The sequence below is a fragment of the Epinephelus moara genome, chromosome 16 (genome assembly GCF_006386435.1).
Source record: "Epinephelus moara isolate mb chromosome 16, YSFRI_EMoa_1.0, whole genome shotgun sequence".
NCBI lineage: Eukaryota > Metazoa > Chordata > Actinopteri > Perciformes > Serranidae > Epinephelus > Epinephelus moara.
This window is the reverse complement of record NC_065521.1, coordinates 48,164,905-48,181,637: the sequence shown is the minus strand read 5'-3', so window position 1 is coordinate 48,181,637 and position 16,733 is coordinate 48,164,905. Positions and strand designations below refer to the sequence as shown.

The window sequence follows — 16,733 nt, the reverse complement described above, 5'->3', positions numbered from 1 at the left end:
CCATCCAGTTTGTGGACTGGTGCCCCACTGGTTTCAAGGTGGGCATCAACTACCAGCCGCCCACTGTAGTTCCTGGTGGAGACCTGGCCAAGGTCCAGAGGGCTGTGTGCATGCTGAGCAACACCACTGCTATTGCAGAGGCCTGGGCTCGGCTGGACCACAAGTTTGATCTGATGTACGCTAAGCGTGCCTTTGTTCACTGGTATGTGGGTGAGGGTATGGAGGAGGGAGAGTTCTCTGAGGCCAGAGAAGACATGGCAGCTCTGGAGAAGGATTATGAGGAGGTTGGAGTTGACTCCATCGAGGGTGAGGGAGAGGAGGAGGGAGAGGAATATTAAAAAGGGACAATAAGGCACTAGATAAACATGAAACGATTGATTGCAATGTGTTCTTGAATGCATTCCAAACAGAAATGTTGTCAATTACCAGTTTGGCTCCGTTCTAAATAAAATTCCTGTGACATGTGAATGTGTTTGTCTTTAATTCATTCAAACTTAATATATAAAAACTTGGAATATCCCATGTAATCAGGTTGTAGACTTTTAACACCAAGCATTTATATTTCTTAAAGTTATGCTGCATTTATACAGTAAAAAGTCCTTCTTCTAAACACTGGATATAAGTATTACAGTTTGTAGTTAAAAAGCTGATGTTGAAGCTGTGGGCCCTCAACCAACTCCCTGATTTATGCAGGAAGCTTGATCAACATACGTTTAGTCTTTGAGAAGTTACATGTTTTCCAAACTGTATCATATTTCCCATGTTTCAGTGACTAATGGGACCAACAATTTTTGAAATTGGTCCAGTATTGAGTGAGAGGGCTGCAGCTGGCAGTAGAGAAGCAGGCTGCTATGTAACCACTCAAGGCATTTGTGCACCATCAATTAACATTCACTTAGTGTTTGCTTTTGCCACTGACAAGCTCAGATTGTGATTCTGAGTGTCTGACAGCATTTTGAAAGGATCCCTACAGAGACTGACCTTTTCTGAAAGACTAAGATCCATTTTTAACCACAACAGTCCTGAAATTGCTATCACCATACACACCAGACTCCAAGTCCTAGTTTCCTATTAGTCACTTTGATGTACCACCTGACCTGGCATCTCTGGAACCTTTAATTAAAGGCAGGTGTGCTGAAGTTAGTGTCTAGGGTGGAAGACGATTTGGGGTTACAGTCTTTAACCACTGTGTTTTTGGTTGATCTTAGTTTTTATGGTTTAAGGAAGTCGTTTAATACCCCATTGATTTGAACTTTGTTTTTGTAAAGGCCTGTTTATTTGGGGAATGTTTGTTTGGGTATTTTTATTTTCATTTTTTGAACGTGATAGTCCATGGCGCCATCCTGCAACTCTCCAAACATCCTGCAAACCAATCAACTCTAAAACCAAGCGAAGCACCTGGATCATCAAACAGTGAGTAAAACTAAACCAAAGACAGTGAGTTCATCATATCTCCCTTTATGGCATCTGTGGGCGGCTATTTTGAACTTATTTGAAATCCGCAATAACCACGTTGGTTCATCTTCCCATTGTTCCAATAACCACCATCTCTGGTTAAATCACAGTCTTTTTAATGGAGTCTGGTGGGTTTGATGACAGCGATTTCAGGGCTGTTTCTAGTTAAACAAAAAGGATCTTACACTTTAACAAAAAGTCTCTCATTAGGGACCCTTTCCATATTCTTAAAAACACTTAGAATAATAATCTGAGCCTGTCAGTGGCAGAAACAAGCGCCACTATTGGATGTACGATGACAGTGCGCAAATGCCCCGAGTGGTTATATTGCAGCCTGTGTCCCGACTGTCAGCTGCAGCCCTCTCCCTCAATACTGGTTGTCAGTACTTGTTTTCTAGTTGGAGACGCGCCTCGTTTTCAAACTGTATGGTTTGACTAAAATGAACAATGACAGCAATATAGTCCACGATGAGCAGCGCTAAAATCAACCTGCGTAGTTGTCCCTCCATTGTGACATTAGAAAGTGTCACATTTATCTTGCAAGTGTACTCTTCTTCGTTTGCTTTACTTCCTGGATTTTTCCCACATGGAAATTCTGACCAATCAAGAGCAGCTTTCTCCCTTATTCGGACCAAAGCAAGACGACTCTAGGTCTGAAAGCACCTTTAGACACAAAACACTGGAAAATAGGACTCAGATATCATACTTTGTGAGGATTGTTTTAAACAAGATGTGATTACCACAGAGCATTTTTTATTTATTCTAACACAGAGGGATGGGAGGAATATTTTTGCTGAGACCAGCGTCAGATTATTTAGGGAATTAAATAGGGAGCAAATCTTAGATAATCCCTGAAGGATCTTATTTACAGCATTAGTGTAGCTGCTCTATCAGTTACTGTGACGTAGAAAAGTATCATGAATCCCATTAAAACAAGACTACACAACAATTTTGAGCAAAGTTTATTGGAAAAACATTCAAATTCCGTTTTGTCCAAATTAAAGTACACACTTTAACTACCAAACATTTAGGTACAAAAGATCAGAGCATGTCTAAGGTATTATTCTGGAATTTTATTTTTGATTGAAAGCCTAAATATTACACACTTGTGAGTTTGTCATTTAGAAAATATGTAAAAAAAAAAAAAAAAAAAAAGTATAAAAAGACATCTCAGGTGCAGAAAACTTGCAAATCATGTGTTTCTTGGTTTTGTATTTGGTGGGTTGAGGCTGGTTCACACCGGCCGGTCCTGCAGCAGAGGGCAGTCGTCCATGGCTCCCCGTCTGTTCAGAAGCTTCCAGAACATCGAGGCTCCAGAGCAGGTGTGAGCCCGGCCGGCCCGCAGGTCTGCAGACACAATCAGGTCTTCCTTCAGAGGGCGGTAGGACTTAAAGCGCCTGTGGAGTGAAGCACAAAAATCAGACAAGTTGTATTTCACCAGACTCCTCCCTTTAAGTAAAATAAGTAAGACCATGTATAAGTGATATCAACAAGAAAAGGTCAGCTCTTACTTGTAGGAATATGCCACTACTCCTACTGCTAGAACGAGTACCAGGACCCCCATCACCATGGCGATAGTGCCAGGAGAGGACAGACCTGAATCTGAAACAAGGATCACGTGTTCAGAAAACAAGGATGAAGCAGAAACGTACAACACTCTTGTATGGTGGTTATGTTGCGTACCTATGTCGACGTTGACTTTGGCACTGGTGGCAGCTAAACTGACGTCGTTGGCCATGGACACGTTGATGCAGTAGACACCAGAGTCGTTGAAGAAGTGACGCAGCACCAGCTGGCACTCTCTGGAGGGCTCCACCATGTTGCACACCGTGTGAATCGGCCTCAAGCACTCAGCATCCAGAATGACGCTGCACACCTCTTTGGGAAGGCTGGAGGACGAAGACGGGAGTCAGAATAAACTGTAAAACACTTTAAAGGACTGTGTGGTGGAGGAGTGTAGGATTATTTACCTCCCCTGGCAGGTGACCGTGATATCCAAAACATTTCTGTCCATGTCAGGTGATGTCATCACTGCGTTGTCCATCTGCACTATTTCTACTTTTTCGATGCCCTCTAAAAACAAAAGAGAAAAGAGTCATCGACAGTCACCTCAGATTTTTATTTTGCATCTTGATGCACTAATGAATTGTTACTCACCAAACACTTCGATGCCGGTGCAGAAGGAACCATAACGATAAATCACACAGTCATCGTCAGAGGGTTTATCGTCAGCGTCCCTCTTAGCAACGACCACCACTTTAGCTTTGCCTGTCAGTGTCACTGTTTGCTGTGCACCTGGTGAGAACAAACAGCAGGACGGAATCAGTTAGCTGATCACTGTCTACTCTGATCAGGCTGTTCTCATGCACTGTACCTACGTATACCTACAAAAAGTTATGCACCAGAATTCATATTTATACCACTCAATCATGAGCCAGTAATTTATATATAATCCGTGTAACTGTGAAGGTTGTGAACACATGAACAATGAGCTGACGGAAGCTAAGAAGGAAGTAGAATAAAGAGCGAGGCAGGTTGGGGTGGTGGATGGGTCAAACAAACACAGGACTGCCTTCGGGAGGCTGGTGTTTGTGTCCCGTGTGAAACCAAGTGAACTTTGGGTTATTTTAAGGTTCAGTGTTGGGGAGTAACTAGTTACATGTAATTATTTAGGAAATAACTGTGCTTGTAATCAGTTAGAGTAATGTAATTAATTAATTAAGTCATGCAAAGTATAATCAATTAATTTTAAGAAATATGTATTTTATGGATAAAGATAAAACTTTAATTCAATTTCAATTCAATTTTATTTATAAAGCCCAATATCACAAATCACAATTTGACTCAGAGGGCTTTACAGCATGTGACATTCCTCTTTCCTTGAAGAAAATATAGTGAAAAATAAGCCCCACTTTTACCGACTGCAACACTAAAATAATGTACACATTATAATTTAATTTAATTTATTTGATTTAATAATATAATATAATATAATATAATATATAATCTTCTGAAATGGCCCATAGTATTTTTATTTTTATATTTTTTTATATTATATATTTAGTATATTTTGATGCTCATACTTTTGTACTTTTACTCAGGTGAAAGATTTGTATACTTCTTCCACCACAGACCCCACACAAATAGGTTATTAATAAAGTTTTTCTTGAGCTTACTACTTGAGTTTTTTTGCTTTACATGTTACCCTCTGCACTGATATGCTTTGTAGATCTGTATATAAATCAAATTTAATAAGACAAACTGAGCCGAACACTCTCACTCTGCATGCAAATCAGAATTCAAATGACAAAGGACTATAGAGAAATTCATTTTGAAGCGCTCTGCGTGTTTCACACAATGGATTTGCTTCTTTAAAGATTTACATCACATTTGCATTTGAGGAAATCTGCTGATGCTCTTATCTGGTTCATCTGATATAAACTCAGTGTGCTGCATTTTAACAGGATACATCTCTGTTGTTGCACATTCTACCTCTGGTGGGATTAAATCAAACTTTAAATTATGTACAACTATTCATAACACGTATCTGTCTGAGCCTCACTGTCAGCTGGCATGTCAGGGTTGATGGGGGAGGGAGTCTTGGCCACTGTGGTTGCCTCCTGTGCAGGCAGAGCGTTGGAGGCAGTGGAGGCCTCGTCCTCAGTGTTGTCCTCCTCCGTGTCCGAAGGAACCATGTTGACAGTCAGACCAGTTGCTTTGGTGGTAACCAGTATGGGGACAGCAGATGCCAGTGCGGGAGCTTTCACTGCACACAGGGAGGATTGTTGAGTTAAGTGTGTGCTTCAGTGAGATATATGAATGTAAAATAAACTTATAGTACAATAAGTAAAAGTACTTATTGTGCAGAATGACCCTTTTCAGAATAATGTACATTATATTATATTTAATGCTAGTGCCAGGTAGTTTGCTAATTGCATCAAGGGATCATTTCAGTCTTATCTTTATCCATAATCATATATTTTAGGTAATTTCTTCCGATTATTAACCTAAATCTGAAAAGTAGCGGAGCAAGTACTCAGATCTTTTACCTAAGTTACAGTATCAATGCCACAGTATAGGAATACTCTGTTACAAGTAAAAGTACTGCTTTTAAAAATGTTACTTAAGTAAAAGTACAAAAATATTAGCATCAAAATGTACAAAGTATACAAAGTAAAAGTGCTCATTTACAGGACGGCCCATTTCAGAATAACATATAGGCCTGTTTTAACATTGGCTTAGAATTGTTCATAGGTTAACCATTAACCAGCGACATCACTTTTTGTGTGCTGCTTTCAGACGCTTTTTGCAAGTATTTAAATCTTTGAACCTTTGAGCAAATTGGTGCGATTTTTTTTTTTTTTTTTAAACATGGGAAAAAAATTCAAAGAGCAACTTCTTGAGAAATGTCCCACAGATTGCAAAAAAAAGTACATTTCAAAAATTATTTTAAAAATAGTGAAAAAAGAAAAAAATAGGCAAAAAATACATTTATGATGAGAATTATTATTATTACATTTTAAAATTATGTTTTAATTATGTTCTTTTTTTTTTTTTATTTTTTTTACAAATTTCTTGCCAGTTTTTCTGGTCATTTCTTCTTTCATTGCTCGTTGCCTTTTTCCAAGCTTTTTAAAGAAATCAAGCCAATCTGCTCAGGTTGCTCAAAGGGTAAATGTACCTATAACTTCATTGTTGCCACTGGTAAAGCTAATTAAAATTACTTAATTTTCTGATGTGTAGCTTAATCTATAACAATACATCTAATTTTATTTGTTGATAATATTTTGAATTAATAATCTGAATGTGGTGGTAATTAAAGTTATCAAACACATGTAGTAGAGTCAAAAGTAGGCTACAATATTTCTCTGTATTGTGGTTGGGTACATAAAATGGAATCACTCAAGTTAAGTACAAGTACCTCAAAACGGCACTGCACTTTACTTAAGTAATTGTACTTAGTTACTTCTGAAACTAAAAGCACTAAAATGTGGAGTAAAAGGTACAACATTTCTTTCCAAAATAGCAGAAAATTTTACTTGTAGATGCAGTACTTGAGTACGTTAAATGTACTTACTTTGCACCACTACGGCCAACAGCCGGTTAGCTTTGTTTAGCTTAGCTTGGTTCTGTCCAAAGGCTGTCTCAGTGTACTGACAGTGGTCCTTTGAGCTAAATGCTAATGTTAGCATGCTAACATGCTGAAGATAAACAGGTAGGCTATATTGTTATGTATACTTTAGTAAGCTAACATGCTAACGTAATTAGCACCTAACATCTCTAATGTTCATTTACTAATGTTGACACCCGTCTTGTACCTGTGGTGCCCTGATGAGTGGGCGGACCAGGGGCCTTGGTTGGGGGGTCAACCGGCGGGTCACAGGCCTTATCTGGGATGACGGCCTGGATCACCACCTGAGGCTTGAATGAGCCGGAGTTGATGTAGGTGTGAGTGACGGTCAGCTCTCTGGATATCAGGGCTCCACTCTCATCCCCAAAGTCCCAGTTGAAGGTGATGTCTGCGTTGCTGAGGTACTCGCTGGGGTCGTGGAGGGTGATGGTGAAGGCAATCGCTCTGTTCTGGATGAAGCGCATGTCCCCGGCCACGATGTCGTTCACCTGGTCGAGAGAGACGGCGAAGGGGATTTGATCTGAGGAGAACAGTACAAGAAAAAGAGCTCATTAAAAGTATAGGTTAGTATTAGTTAATGCATATTTCTATCAACATGTATCAACATGTACTTCATTGCTCTTTGCGTTACAGGTTTATTCATAACATCAGTAATTGATTTTAGAGGTTTTTAAGAGAAACAATCCCACAAAATGTACCGAGTAGTATTAAAGCCACCTCACATCTCTAACCTAAAAACATATCTATTATTTGATACTGGACCCTTCGCCTTTTTAACAAGGCCCTCCACAGCAACGTTTTTTACATAGTGCCCCAAACTCACCAGTGATGGAGAACTGAGTGGAGGCGTATCCCAGAGGAATGAACTTCTCCTTGCTGCGGTAGTGGTAGATAACGATGTCCATGGTGTAAGAGCCCAGTGGGATGTCGTCTGTGTCGATGGTCAGGGAGGACGAGGGGCCGTCGGCCACCTGCCAGTACTGACCTGCCGAAAAAGCATCCAGACAACATATGAGGAGATGAACTTTAATGCCTCATATATCTACAAATTATTTTTATTTAATTCATCTAATGACACAAAACTTTGTACAATGTAAAATGAAAAAGAATGAAACAGGATATAATTGCTAACATGAATTAACTTCACTTTTTGACTCTCCCACACACACAAAGTCTGAATCCTAAAACTACAAAACAAGGATTGTTTGCTTTATTTTTCTACGTGTAAAGCAAATGAAGTGACATAATCTGATCATATGATAAAGCTCAAACATAATCCACCTTGGGTCATATCTCAGATCATGTCATGTGTCCTAACAAACTCTGTGACCCTCAGAAGAGGCCACAGCTCCACTCACCCCAGGTCTTCCACACAAACACGTAGGCTGGCTTCTTGTCCTTCTTAACTGGGCTCCCATCAGGGAAAACAACCTCCCAGTCTGGGCTCTGAGCTGGGTAGACTGGCTCAGACTCACGGTATTTCGTTCCTGTAACAGAAACAAGAGCGATGTGACAAAATGAATGTAGAAGTGTTGGCAGCCATGCTAGCAGCTGTTTGAGGCTATACTTGGGCACAGACGCTAATGTCAGTTTGCTAAAATGCTCACAGTGACAATGCTAACATGCTGATGTTTAGCTGAGGCTGATGGGAATGTTTTTAGTTTTGCAGGTATTTGCTCATAAACCAAAGTGTTGGACTACAGTTTGACTCAATAATGGTGCTAAATGAAAGGTTGATACCAAAAATCTTAATTTGCACAATGATAGAATGTTACGTACATTCAACAGTATTGTATTTCATGTCTCCATCTGCTGGTGGGCCGTCACGATAAGAGTACGCATGCATAATATGATGTTAACTCCACTACAGAAGAGACTTGATGATCACTAAAATAAGGTGGGTAAAAGTATATTGGATATATTATCGGTTATTGGGTGGATGGGTCCAACAACCAAGGACTTTCACCTGGGAGGCTGGTGTTTGCTTCCAGTAAGATTGGAAGTCAGTGAAATCCGATGCTTGGGCAGTGACCTGCGGCGTCAGACACCAATGACAAAAATTGTCCTTTATGATCGGAGTGATACGCAGCCGTTTGCTGTTGTAGTTTAATGGTGCTCAGTGACGTTAGGGGGAAACACAGCAGGACAAGGTCGAAAGTTAAGGCGGCAAAAGTCAGAGTTGGGCAACTTTCACTCAAGAGAGCCGATTCTAAAGACAAACCCTGTTATTTTTTTCCTAAACCTAACCACGTGCTTTTGTTGCCTAAACCTAAACACGTGCGTTAGTTGTTGAAGTAAAAAATAAAAGTCAAGTGTTCAGTTTGCAGTGTTTATTTTGAAAGAGACTGTATGTGAACGTTAAATTTCCTGTGAAAACAGAAGTGTATTTTGAAAGAAGACAATGCATGTAACAGGCAGAACTCGACATGGCGTTGCAGAACGTCACCAACCAACACACCCAGGGTACCCTGCACGTCGTATCTGGACGTGGAAAGTCCATGACACAACATCTGTGTGACGAGGTCGCAGTAAGAATGTGTTGTAATCGATCGAATAGTTGTTAAGATATCTCAGTGAGGACATCAATGCCACTATGACTAAAAGTACAGTTAATATTGTGCAGTGTATTTGTTACCATTGACGATGCAGTCTTCAGCCCAGACAACGTCTCCATCAGGCTGCACCTTCTGGTTGTGTGGGAACTCCAAGTCGATGGTGAAAGTAACTTTGGCTGCGGTCAGTGTCGGTGAATCGTTCCCCACATTAAAAGTCACTCTTCCACCTGGACGAAGGAGACAAGAAAACAGACACGAAATTTAAAACGTCTTCTCAAACCTTTAGTTGTATGTTTTCACACTGTCCCGAGGCAGTGGGTCTCAACTGGTCCAGCTACAGGGTCCAGATTTCTCCTTAGTCATTAGTTCAAGGTCCAAACAGTTTGATATATCCATTGTCCATTAGTCACTCACTCTACAGCTAGAAATGGTGCTTCAAAATAAAAGCTACGTGCCAGAAATTCACCATACTTCAAAATAAATCGCGACCCACTTTTGGTACGTCTTCATTGTATGTCAAACAACCTCTCTCTCCTGTCATGATCCAACAAAAATGCCCCAAATACACTTTAATAAAAGATGTTTAAACCAAAGATATATGAGCATTTGAATGTGAACAACACGTAATAAGACGTACCTTTCCAGGAGTCTTTGTATCGGGCGTCTCCATCCTTCCAGATCGGGTACATCTTATTGTTCCATGATGGATAACGAGTGAAACGATTTCTGGGCTCTGAAATATTAAAAATAAATATTGAAATCAGATGTAAACCTAACTCCATACACATAATATATCATATATTATCTATACATGACATACATTAGTATATTTTTCAGCATTTGTTATGGGTCTGTTTCCCCCAGTAGTTTCCTCATAATTCCCAAACTTTTCCCAGAAAACAATAATTTGGATCAAATTATGGAGAAATAGAGACTATTTTAAGTTGATACCTAAAATGAATTAATGCCACTTAATTGCTAAACATGTAAAATGTGAGAATGGAGAATAAAGATTCCAGTAAATCAAATAAAAATGGATACTGTAAATATTAACATGGGTTTAGATGAAGTGTTTCATTTAAGGACCTTCCTTTTTTAGCTTTAAACTTCCAAGGAAATTATTTGGAAGTGACAGATCCCTAAAATCAAGTGTTACCTATTGTTCTCCTCTTGTAAGAAATATTGCAGCATATATTTATTTATTATTGAACTCTTAAAAAGCCTTTCAGTGAGGTTTATTTGTTGGTTTCACAGTCTCTCGAGCTCTCAAAGGTGTCTGAAGGTGCACCAGAGCCCAAATGAGTTTTATAGCTGATATAACTCTCTGTCCAATCCCTCTCATGTGATGCTCAGCTGAGTGTGTGCATGATTTTATCACAGATTAACAATGTCACACGGCCGCATTTGGATTAAACAGAACGGCAGATAACAGAGCGAATTACCAGCTAAATCAGACTTCTTTTGAATGTGATTATTAATCCAGCCTGTTTTATTATTTCAGTAATCGCTCTCCTTGTTCTCTCCTCTCCTGGTTTAACTTAGTGATGTTTCCGTGGTGATGTGGCCGAACTGCTGGACAGTGAAGTGGACAATGAATATGAATATAATCCCTAAAAGGTTTTGCACAAGCAGATGGTGGAGCTGACTCATTCCTCTGACTTCCTTTGAGTCATCACAAGTCATCTCTCAAAATATTAGACCGGTTGAATGAGTGTTTTATCTCTTCACATTACCCAAAAGATTCCAAAGCTCCCTTCCTGTGCAAATACACATTCTTTACCCATCATAGAAAGGCTGTAACTTTGGATTTTTCTACTTCAAACTGCTGAAGCTTCATTTTAACTTCAGCCGAACTTTATTTTTACACAGAAAGACGACCACGCTGAAACTGCTTCAAGGTCGACCACTAACGCTTTCAATGCATACATGCGCACGTGTGTCACGCTTTAAGACAGACTTGGAAGAATGTTGAACTTCTCCTTTAACTTCAGAATAAAGGGATTAAGACAGCTTGCTTTAAGACAGGTCACATTCTGTGTCATTTAGGTTCATGCATGGTTGAATAAAGAGGTCATGGGAAAAACATGAAACTAGACACTGGAGTGCACTCAGATCTTACAATTCAAAACACGTGCAGTAGTTTATTAGAAAACTGGGTTTCCATATGGTTCACCTCTGTGTAAGGCAGGTGTCAGCAATCTTTACTATCAGAAGAGCTATTTTTGGCCTAAAAAATGAAGCTATAATACATATTTTTGTCTTATAGTGACGGCAAGACTGGCTGTTTAATCTAGATTAGCCTATAAATATTACAAATAGGTCTAATGTAGCTTCTCTGCAGTGGGCTATTTAGGATTATTTGGTACTTAAACTTTGCAGCATTGGTGGTAAAAGCAAACACATCTGTCCATTCACTATGGAAATCTCTGTTTTCCTTTGACACATTTTCTTTTCTTGGATTTGGAACAACGAGCCTCACTAAGGAGACCCAACTTAGCCATTGAGATTCAGCAAGTTTTAGGAAAAGGCACCGGGCTGTAGTCGTATGACGCACTCAGCTGACGAGACAAACATTTTTTTAATCAAAGTTTAGAGTACACATTTATACAGTTCAAAGAGGGAAGAAGCACTTTAGGGCTACAACCATGATAAATGAAAATTAGTCAAAGCCACAGGAAGCCGCTGGGGAAGGGCTAAAGAGCCGCATGTGCCTCCTGAGATATGGGCCCCCTGGTGAAGATAGCCTCACCCAAACATTGACTGCAAGAGCTATAAAATAGCGTGTCAGTTCACTGAATATCATTTTCAAAGGTTTAATGAAGTTTCTAAACTATTGTACTGGAACTTTTATGACATAGACATAGACGTTTTAAAAGAGATTCTGAAGGGGCATGAATCAGAACACCAGCTTAAGGCTGTAACTGTAATATCATGTAATATAAAGCGCTGTGCATCGTCTGTTTATGTGTTAGAAAGCAATGGTGGAAAGTTACCGAGTACATTTACCCAAGTACAGTACCTAAACACAAATTTGAGATACTTTCCATGAGTATTTCTATTTCTGCAACTTAATATTTGTTAAACTTTGCAGGGTCCAGGCCTTTGAATCCACCGAGTTTAAGGAAACGGAATGTAACGCGTTGACAGTTGTGTCTGATATCAGCCAACTTAAAGGAGGGAAATGTTGTACTTTTCACTCCACTACATTTATCTGACAGCTTCAGTAACAAGTTACCTAGATTTTAAATTAAAAACATGTGATCATCCAGTAAAATATGATGCTCAAACTACCCAAAGATATGCATACAGTAGTTAAAAGTAGCAGCAAACCACTTAAATTCAGCGTACACATTAATGCATCTGTTATAATAATACATGAACATATGATGATATTCAAACACTTTTGATATTTTAACTTAATTTCTCTAATGAAATAGACCAGGAGTAGAAAACAAAAGGGTTCAGGGTGCAGCTCTTCAGACCCTCTCCAGTGGCTCCCTGTGACTTTGGCGGAAAATCTTTTGGCAATGAATAATGGTTATTTTTTAACAGATTTTCATTTGTCATTGCTGTAGGCCTAAAGTGATTATTGCATTCTACAGCTGTAAGAATGTGAAGCCTATGCAGTGAATTAAAAAATGTTTAAATGTGTCATCATACGTCGACGACCTGGTGCCTTTTCCTCTAAATTTTAGTGAACTTCAGAAGTGGTGACTAGCCTGGAGTCTCTCTACCAAGGCTAGCTATGGATTTCAAATCCAAAATAAAGATAAAGACAAATGTGACACCACTGTTCGAAGGACTCTTAACTCTAATCATTGACATTTTCCATCTTTAACTTTGTAAAATTCTCAGTTACAGTGTCCAAATCTCATCTATAAGCTGCGAATCACGTCTGAAAACGCAGCCCTATAAGTCACATGATTCACCTTCTCCTGTGTTACTGAACTAAAATCCTTCCTATCACCCTCCACCTTAGAGAGCAGTAAAAAATGTATTTTCTGTACTTACTCGCCACAGTGTGTGAGGTCACTGCCAGCAACACCAACAGCACAGCAGACGTCCACATTGTCAGTGCAACCTCCTCTGTGTGAAAAATCCCTTTTGTGAGCTCCAGACCAGTTAAGTCTGTCTTTATAAGCTCTCTGATGTTTGACCTCACAGAGAGTATTAGCAGGAGGAACGCCTCCATCCTCACGAAGCCCTGCAGACGTGCTCCTATCAGATTTTAGGGGGCGCCTGCACTGATTTGTGATTTGTGTATTTACAGTCTCTGGGATTACAGTAGTACTTACAGTAGAGAAAGAGCCTCATAATCACATAAGAAATGCAAAAATTCCACATGTCCTTCGTGCATGGCAACAGATTGGATCACGGGACACGCTCGAGTGAATAAACTGAACAAAAGAAACAACTTTCACATAAACATTCTGTGATATAAATATAGTCAGTAATGGAATGTGGCCAGTACATTTACTCAAGTACCGTACTTATACTTTGTTTAATATTTTAATTCAATCAGCTGGAAATCACACATTAAACACGCACAAACTAGACTGTAAAGAGGCACATGTTCTCTGCTGTTCACTAGTTTTATCATATTTAAATTACTGTACAGAGGTTTGGCGCAACTATTACAATCGTTCACTGCATTCACTTTCTATTGTCCAAAAAAGAGCAATATGGATAATTCATAATGCTGCATATCAGGACCACAATAACTCTTTATTCTTACAGTCAAACTACACAAATTATGTTTAAAGCAAGAAATAACCTGCTGCCAAGAAATATCAAAAAGGGGATTATTTAATTTCAAAACTCATTGTGTGTTTAAGCAACGTCCAAACATACACCAATTATTAACTGTATAAACAGAGGAACGATGTATATTACATTTTTTTTTGGTTTTATATATTTATTATTCAAATTTAAAAAGATAGCAGGTGAAGTTGATGAAGACACATATGTAATATTATATTTATATTTTGTACGGTAGATATTTGGTAATTAATATTACACTAGTGCCTGATAGAATGACACACTGACAGTTTCCATGATTATGTACGGCATACCATACCATGACTTAGTCATACCAAACATTAGAAAAACACCAACACTGGTCCACAGGGGGAGCCACAGCGATTGGTCGCATTTTAGCCATTTTGAAGCATTTTTCTGTTGTTATAGCGCCACCCAGTTGCCAATTAGAGTTAAATTTCTCCAGTCACCTTGAGGCGTCCTGTTCTACATATCTACCAAGTTTAGTAAAAATCCATATGGCGGTTAGGCCTAGATAAGAAATGAGCTCTCTAGCGCCCCCATTTTGTTTGATGGGGTCAATAATGGAGGGGTCCCCTCAGATTATGTGTGGTCATATGCCTACAAAGTTGCGTGGTGATGGGTGAAACCCTTGAGATGTTATACACCTTTATGTGATGAGCCACGCCCTCCGCAATATTCATTGCCTTATAGAAGCTCAGTTTTAGTAAGTTTTCCAACTTTTGCCAAGAGGGAACTTTAGATATTGGTCCCTAGATTATGTTCACCCAGTTTCATGCAGATCGCTCAAACTTCCTAGGAAGAGATCCATTTGAAGTGTTTTTCAAAAAATTCAAAATGGCGGAAAATCTATATAAGCGGAAGTTATGGGTTCTTGAGGCAAATGTGTTCCTCATGAGGAGAGGCATCTCTGTGCAAAGTTTCATGTCTCTACGACATACGGGGCATGAGATATGCCCATTCAAAGTTTGCAATTTCAATCGGTTGCTATAGCGCCCCCCTTTGGCCAATTGATGTAATATTGCTTCATTGGCATCCTCCCATGACCCTCTACCACTGTGCCAAATTTCACATGGTTGACCAAGTCAGTGAGGAGAAAAACATGGAACAGACACACACACACAGATTTTTCGTCATTATATAGTAAGATAAGATAAGATATTTACATGGGTAATTTTTGTGTGACAGTGTCTGACACTTCTCAGTGTAAACTTATTCAACTGACTCCTTTTCAGATTTGTAAATATAAAGTAACTATACGCTGAAAATTGCTTTTACATTTTGCATTACATTATTTGTAAACACTACTTTCGTTCTGTCTTTTTGCTTGTTTGTATGTTCATGTCTTCTTTACATTCTTTACATGAAATGAATATCAAATATCAACATATCAATATCAATTTTTGCCACTTTACACCACATTTCAGTGATGAACATTTTAAATTTTACTCTACTTCATTTATTTCACAGTTGTAGTTAATATGTAGATTTAATTACACAGTAAATGAGAAGCCCATAGAATATGATGCATTGTTACAGATTAGATTATCCAACAGTGTATATGAAATAATTAAAATTAGCATTAAAATGATGCTTATACAGAAATGCAACAGTATCAATAATATAACATTTAATAATATAACACAGGGGACAGCATAAGTTGTGCACTTACTGTTACTTAAACTTGAATAGATACTTCAACAGTCAAGTAAATATTTCACAATAATACCAACCTCATGTAATTAATCTTTTATCATGATAAATGTTATATTTGAGTAAGAAAAAAATCGCTATATATTATCATATTACACTGTCTAAAGCTCAGCACAATACAAGGGGATCAAATTTAAATCATGAGGTTACAGTGTCATGAATTTTAGGGCCTTAGGTGACAATTGCACAAACACGTGTTCTCAAATACAAAATGAATGGTTACCTAAATCTCTGCTGAAATCAGCTGACCTATTTTGGCCTGTCTGATTGTTCCTAATTATGTGCGGATTTACTCTGAACTTCACGTTGCTGCTGATGATCAAATCCACCTCATGAAAAACTGATACAGTATATTTGTATATTATCTGATATACTTAAATACAACGCTGTGATGAAATACAATGTATGAAATATTAAAGTGTGAAAGGAAGCGGTTCATTTCTGTGTCATTGGAACAATAGGTCACACAGTCTGTTAAGAGAAACTGAGCCTAGGGAGAAAAAAAAGGGAGGAATGCAGCGTTAATGAGGATTATTGAAGCACTTGTGACTCCCTAAATTCATCCGGCTTTGTCCTTCTACCCCCCGAGAACTATAAAGTGACTTTGTTGAAGGATTTTTTGTCTCCATATCATATGTGCCAAACTGTGACACTGTTTAAACCTCTTTTTTAAAACAATGTCAGCATTCACGGCAAATCCTGTTCAGACCTGCTTCATCGTGAACCCTTTAACTCCCCTCATGCTTTAACACGTATGTTCGTACAGACACATGAATGTAAGCAAACTGTAACACACGGCGTCTCAATACAGTTAAATAAAGGAGTAGTGATTCACAAACTTTTGTTTACTTGTGACCTTTTACAGAAAAAGCAGTGTATAGTTCGGGCCTCTTGTCAACCAGGCCTACAGGGAACTTTCATTTTGTGTTAGCTTTAGCTCCCCCAACTGTAGTATTATCAATCAATCAATCAATTTTATTTATAAAGCCCAATATCACAAATCACAATTTGCCTCACAGGGCTTTACAGCATACGACATCCCTCTGTCCTTATGACCCTCACAGCGGATAAGGAAAAACTCCCCAAAAAAAACCCTTTAA

At 38.8% G+C, this 16,733-nt stretch overlaps 2 protein-coding genes across 2 annotated transcripts in view; one reads left to right on the top strand and one right to left on the bottom strand.

Moving 5' to 3' along the window:
* The window catches only part of LOC126402378 (tubulin alpha chain, testis-specific-like), a 2,634-nt gene extending 2,166 nt beyond the window's left edge, over positions 1–468 (top strand). The window contains exon 4 of the mRNA XM_050064280.1: positions 9–468. Coding sequence (XP_049920237.1) covers positions 9–338 — 330 coding nt within the window. The 3' untranslated portion in view covers positions 339–468. The remainder of the gene's footprint in view (positions 1–8) is intronic.
* A 1,936-nt stretch (positions 469–2,404) lies between these two features.
* pmelb (premelanosome protein b) lies at positions 2,405–13,250 on the bottom strand. The gene is made up of 12 exons (XM_050065161.1): positions 13,153–13,250; positions 9,779–9,874; positions 9,222–9,368; positions 7,945–8,073; positions 7,410–7,571; positions 6,774–7,106; positions 5,018–5,221; positions 3,613–3,750; positions 3,426–3,528; positions 3,139–3,344; positions 2,967–3,057; positions 2,405–2,852 (listed from the first exon to the last, which is right to left on the bottom strand). The coding sequence occupies exons 1-12, from the start codon at positions 13,208–13,210 to the stop codon at positions 2,690–2,692; spliced, it is 1,830 nt and encodes a 609-aa protein (XP_049921118.1). The 5' UTR covers positions 13,211–13,250; the 3' UTR covers positions 2,405–2,689.
* Positions 13,251–16,733: the final 3,483 nt, after the last annotated feature.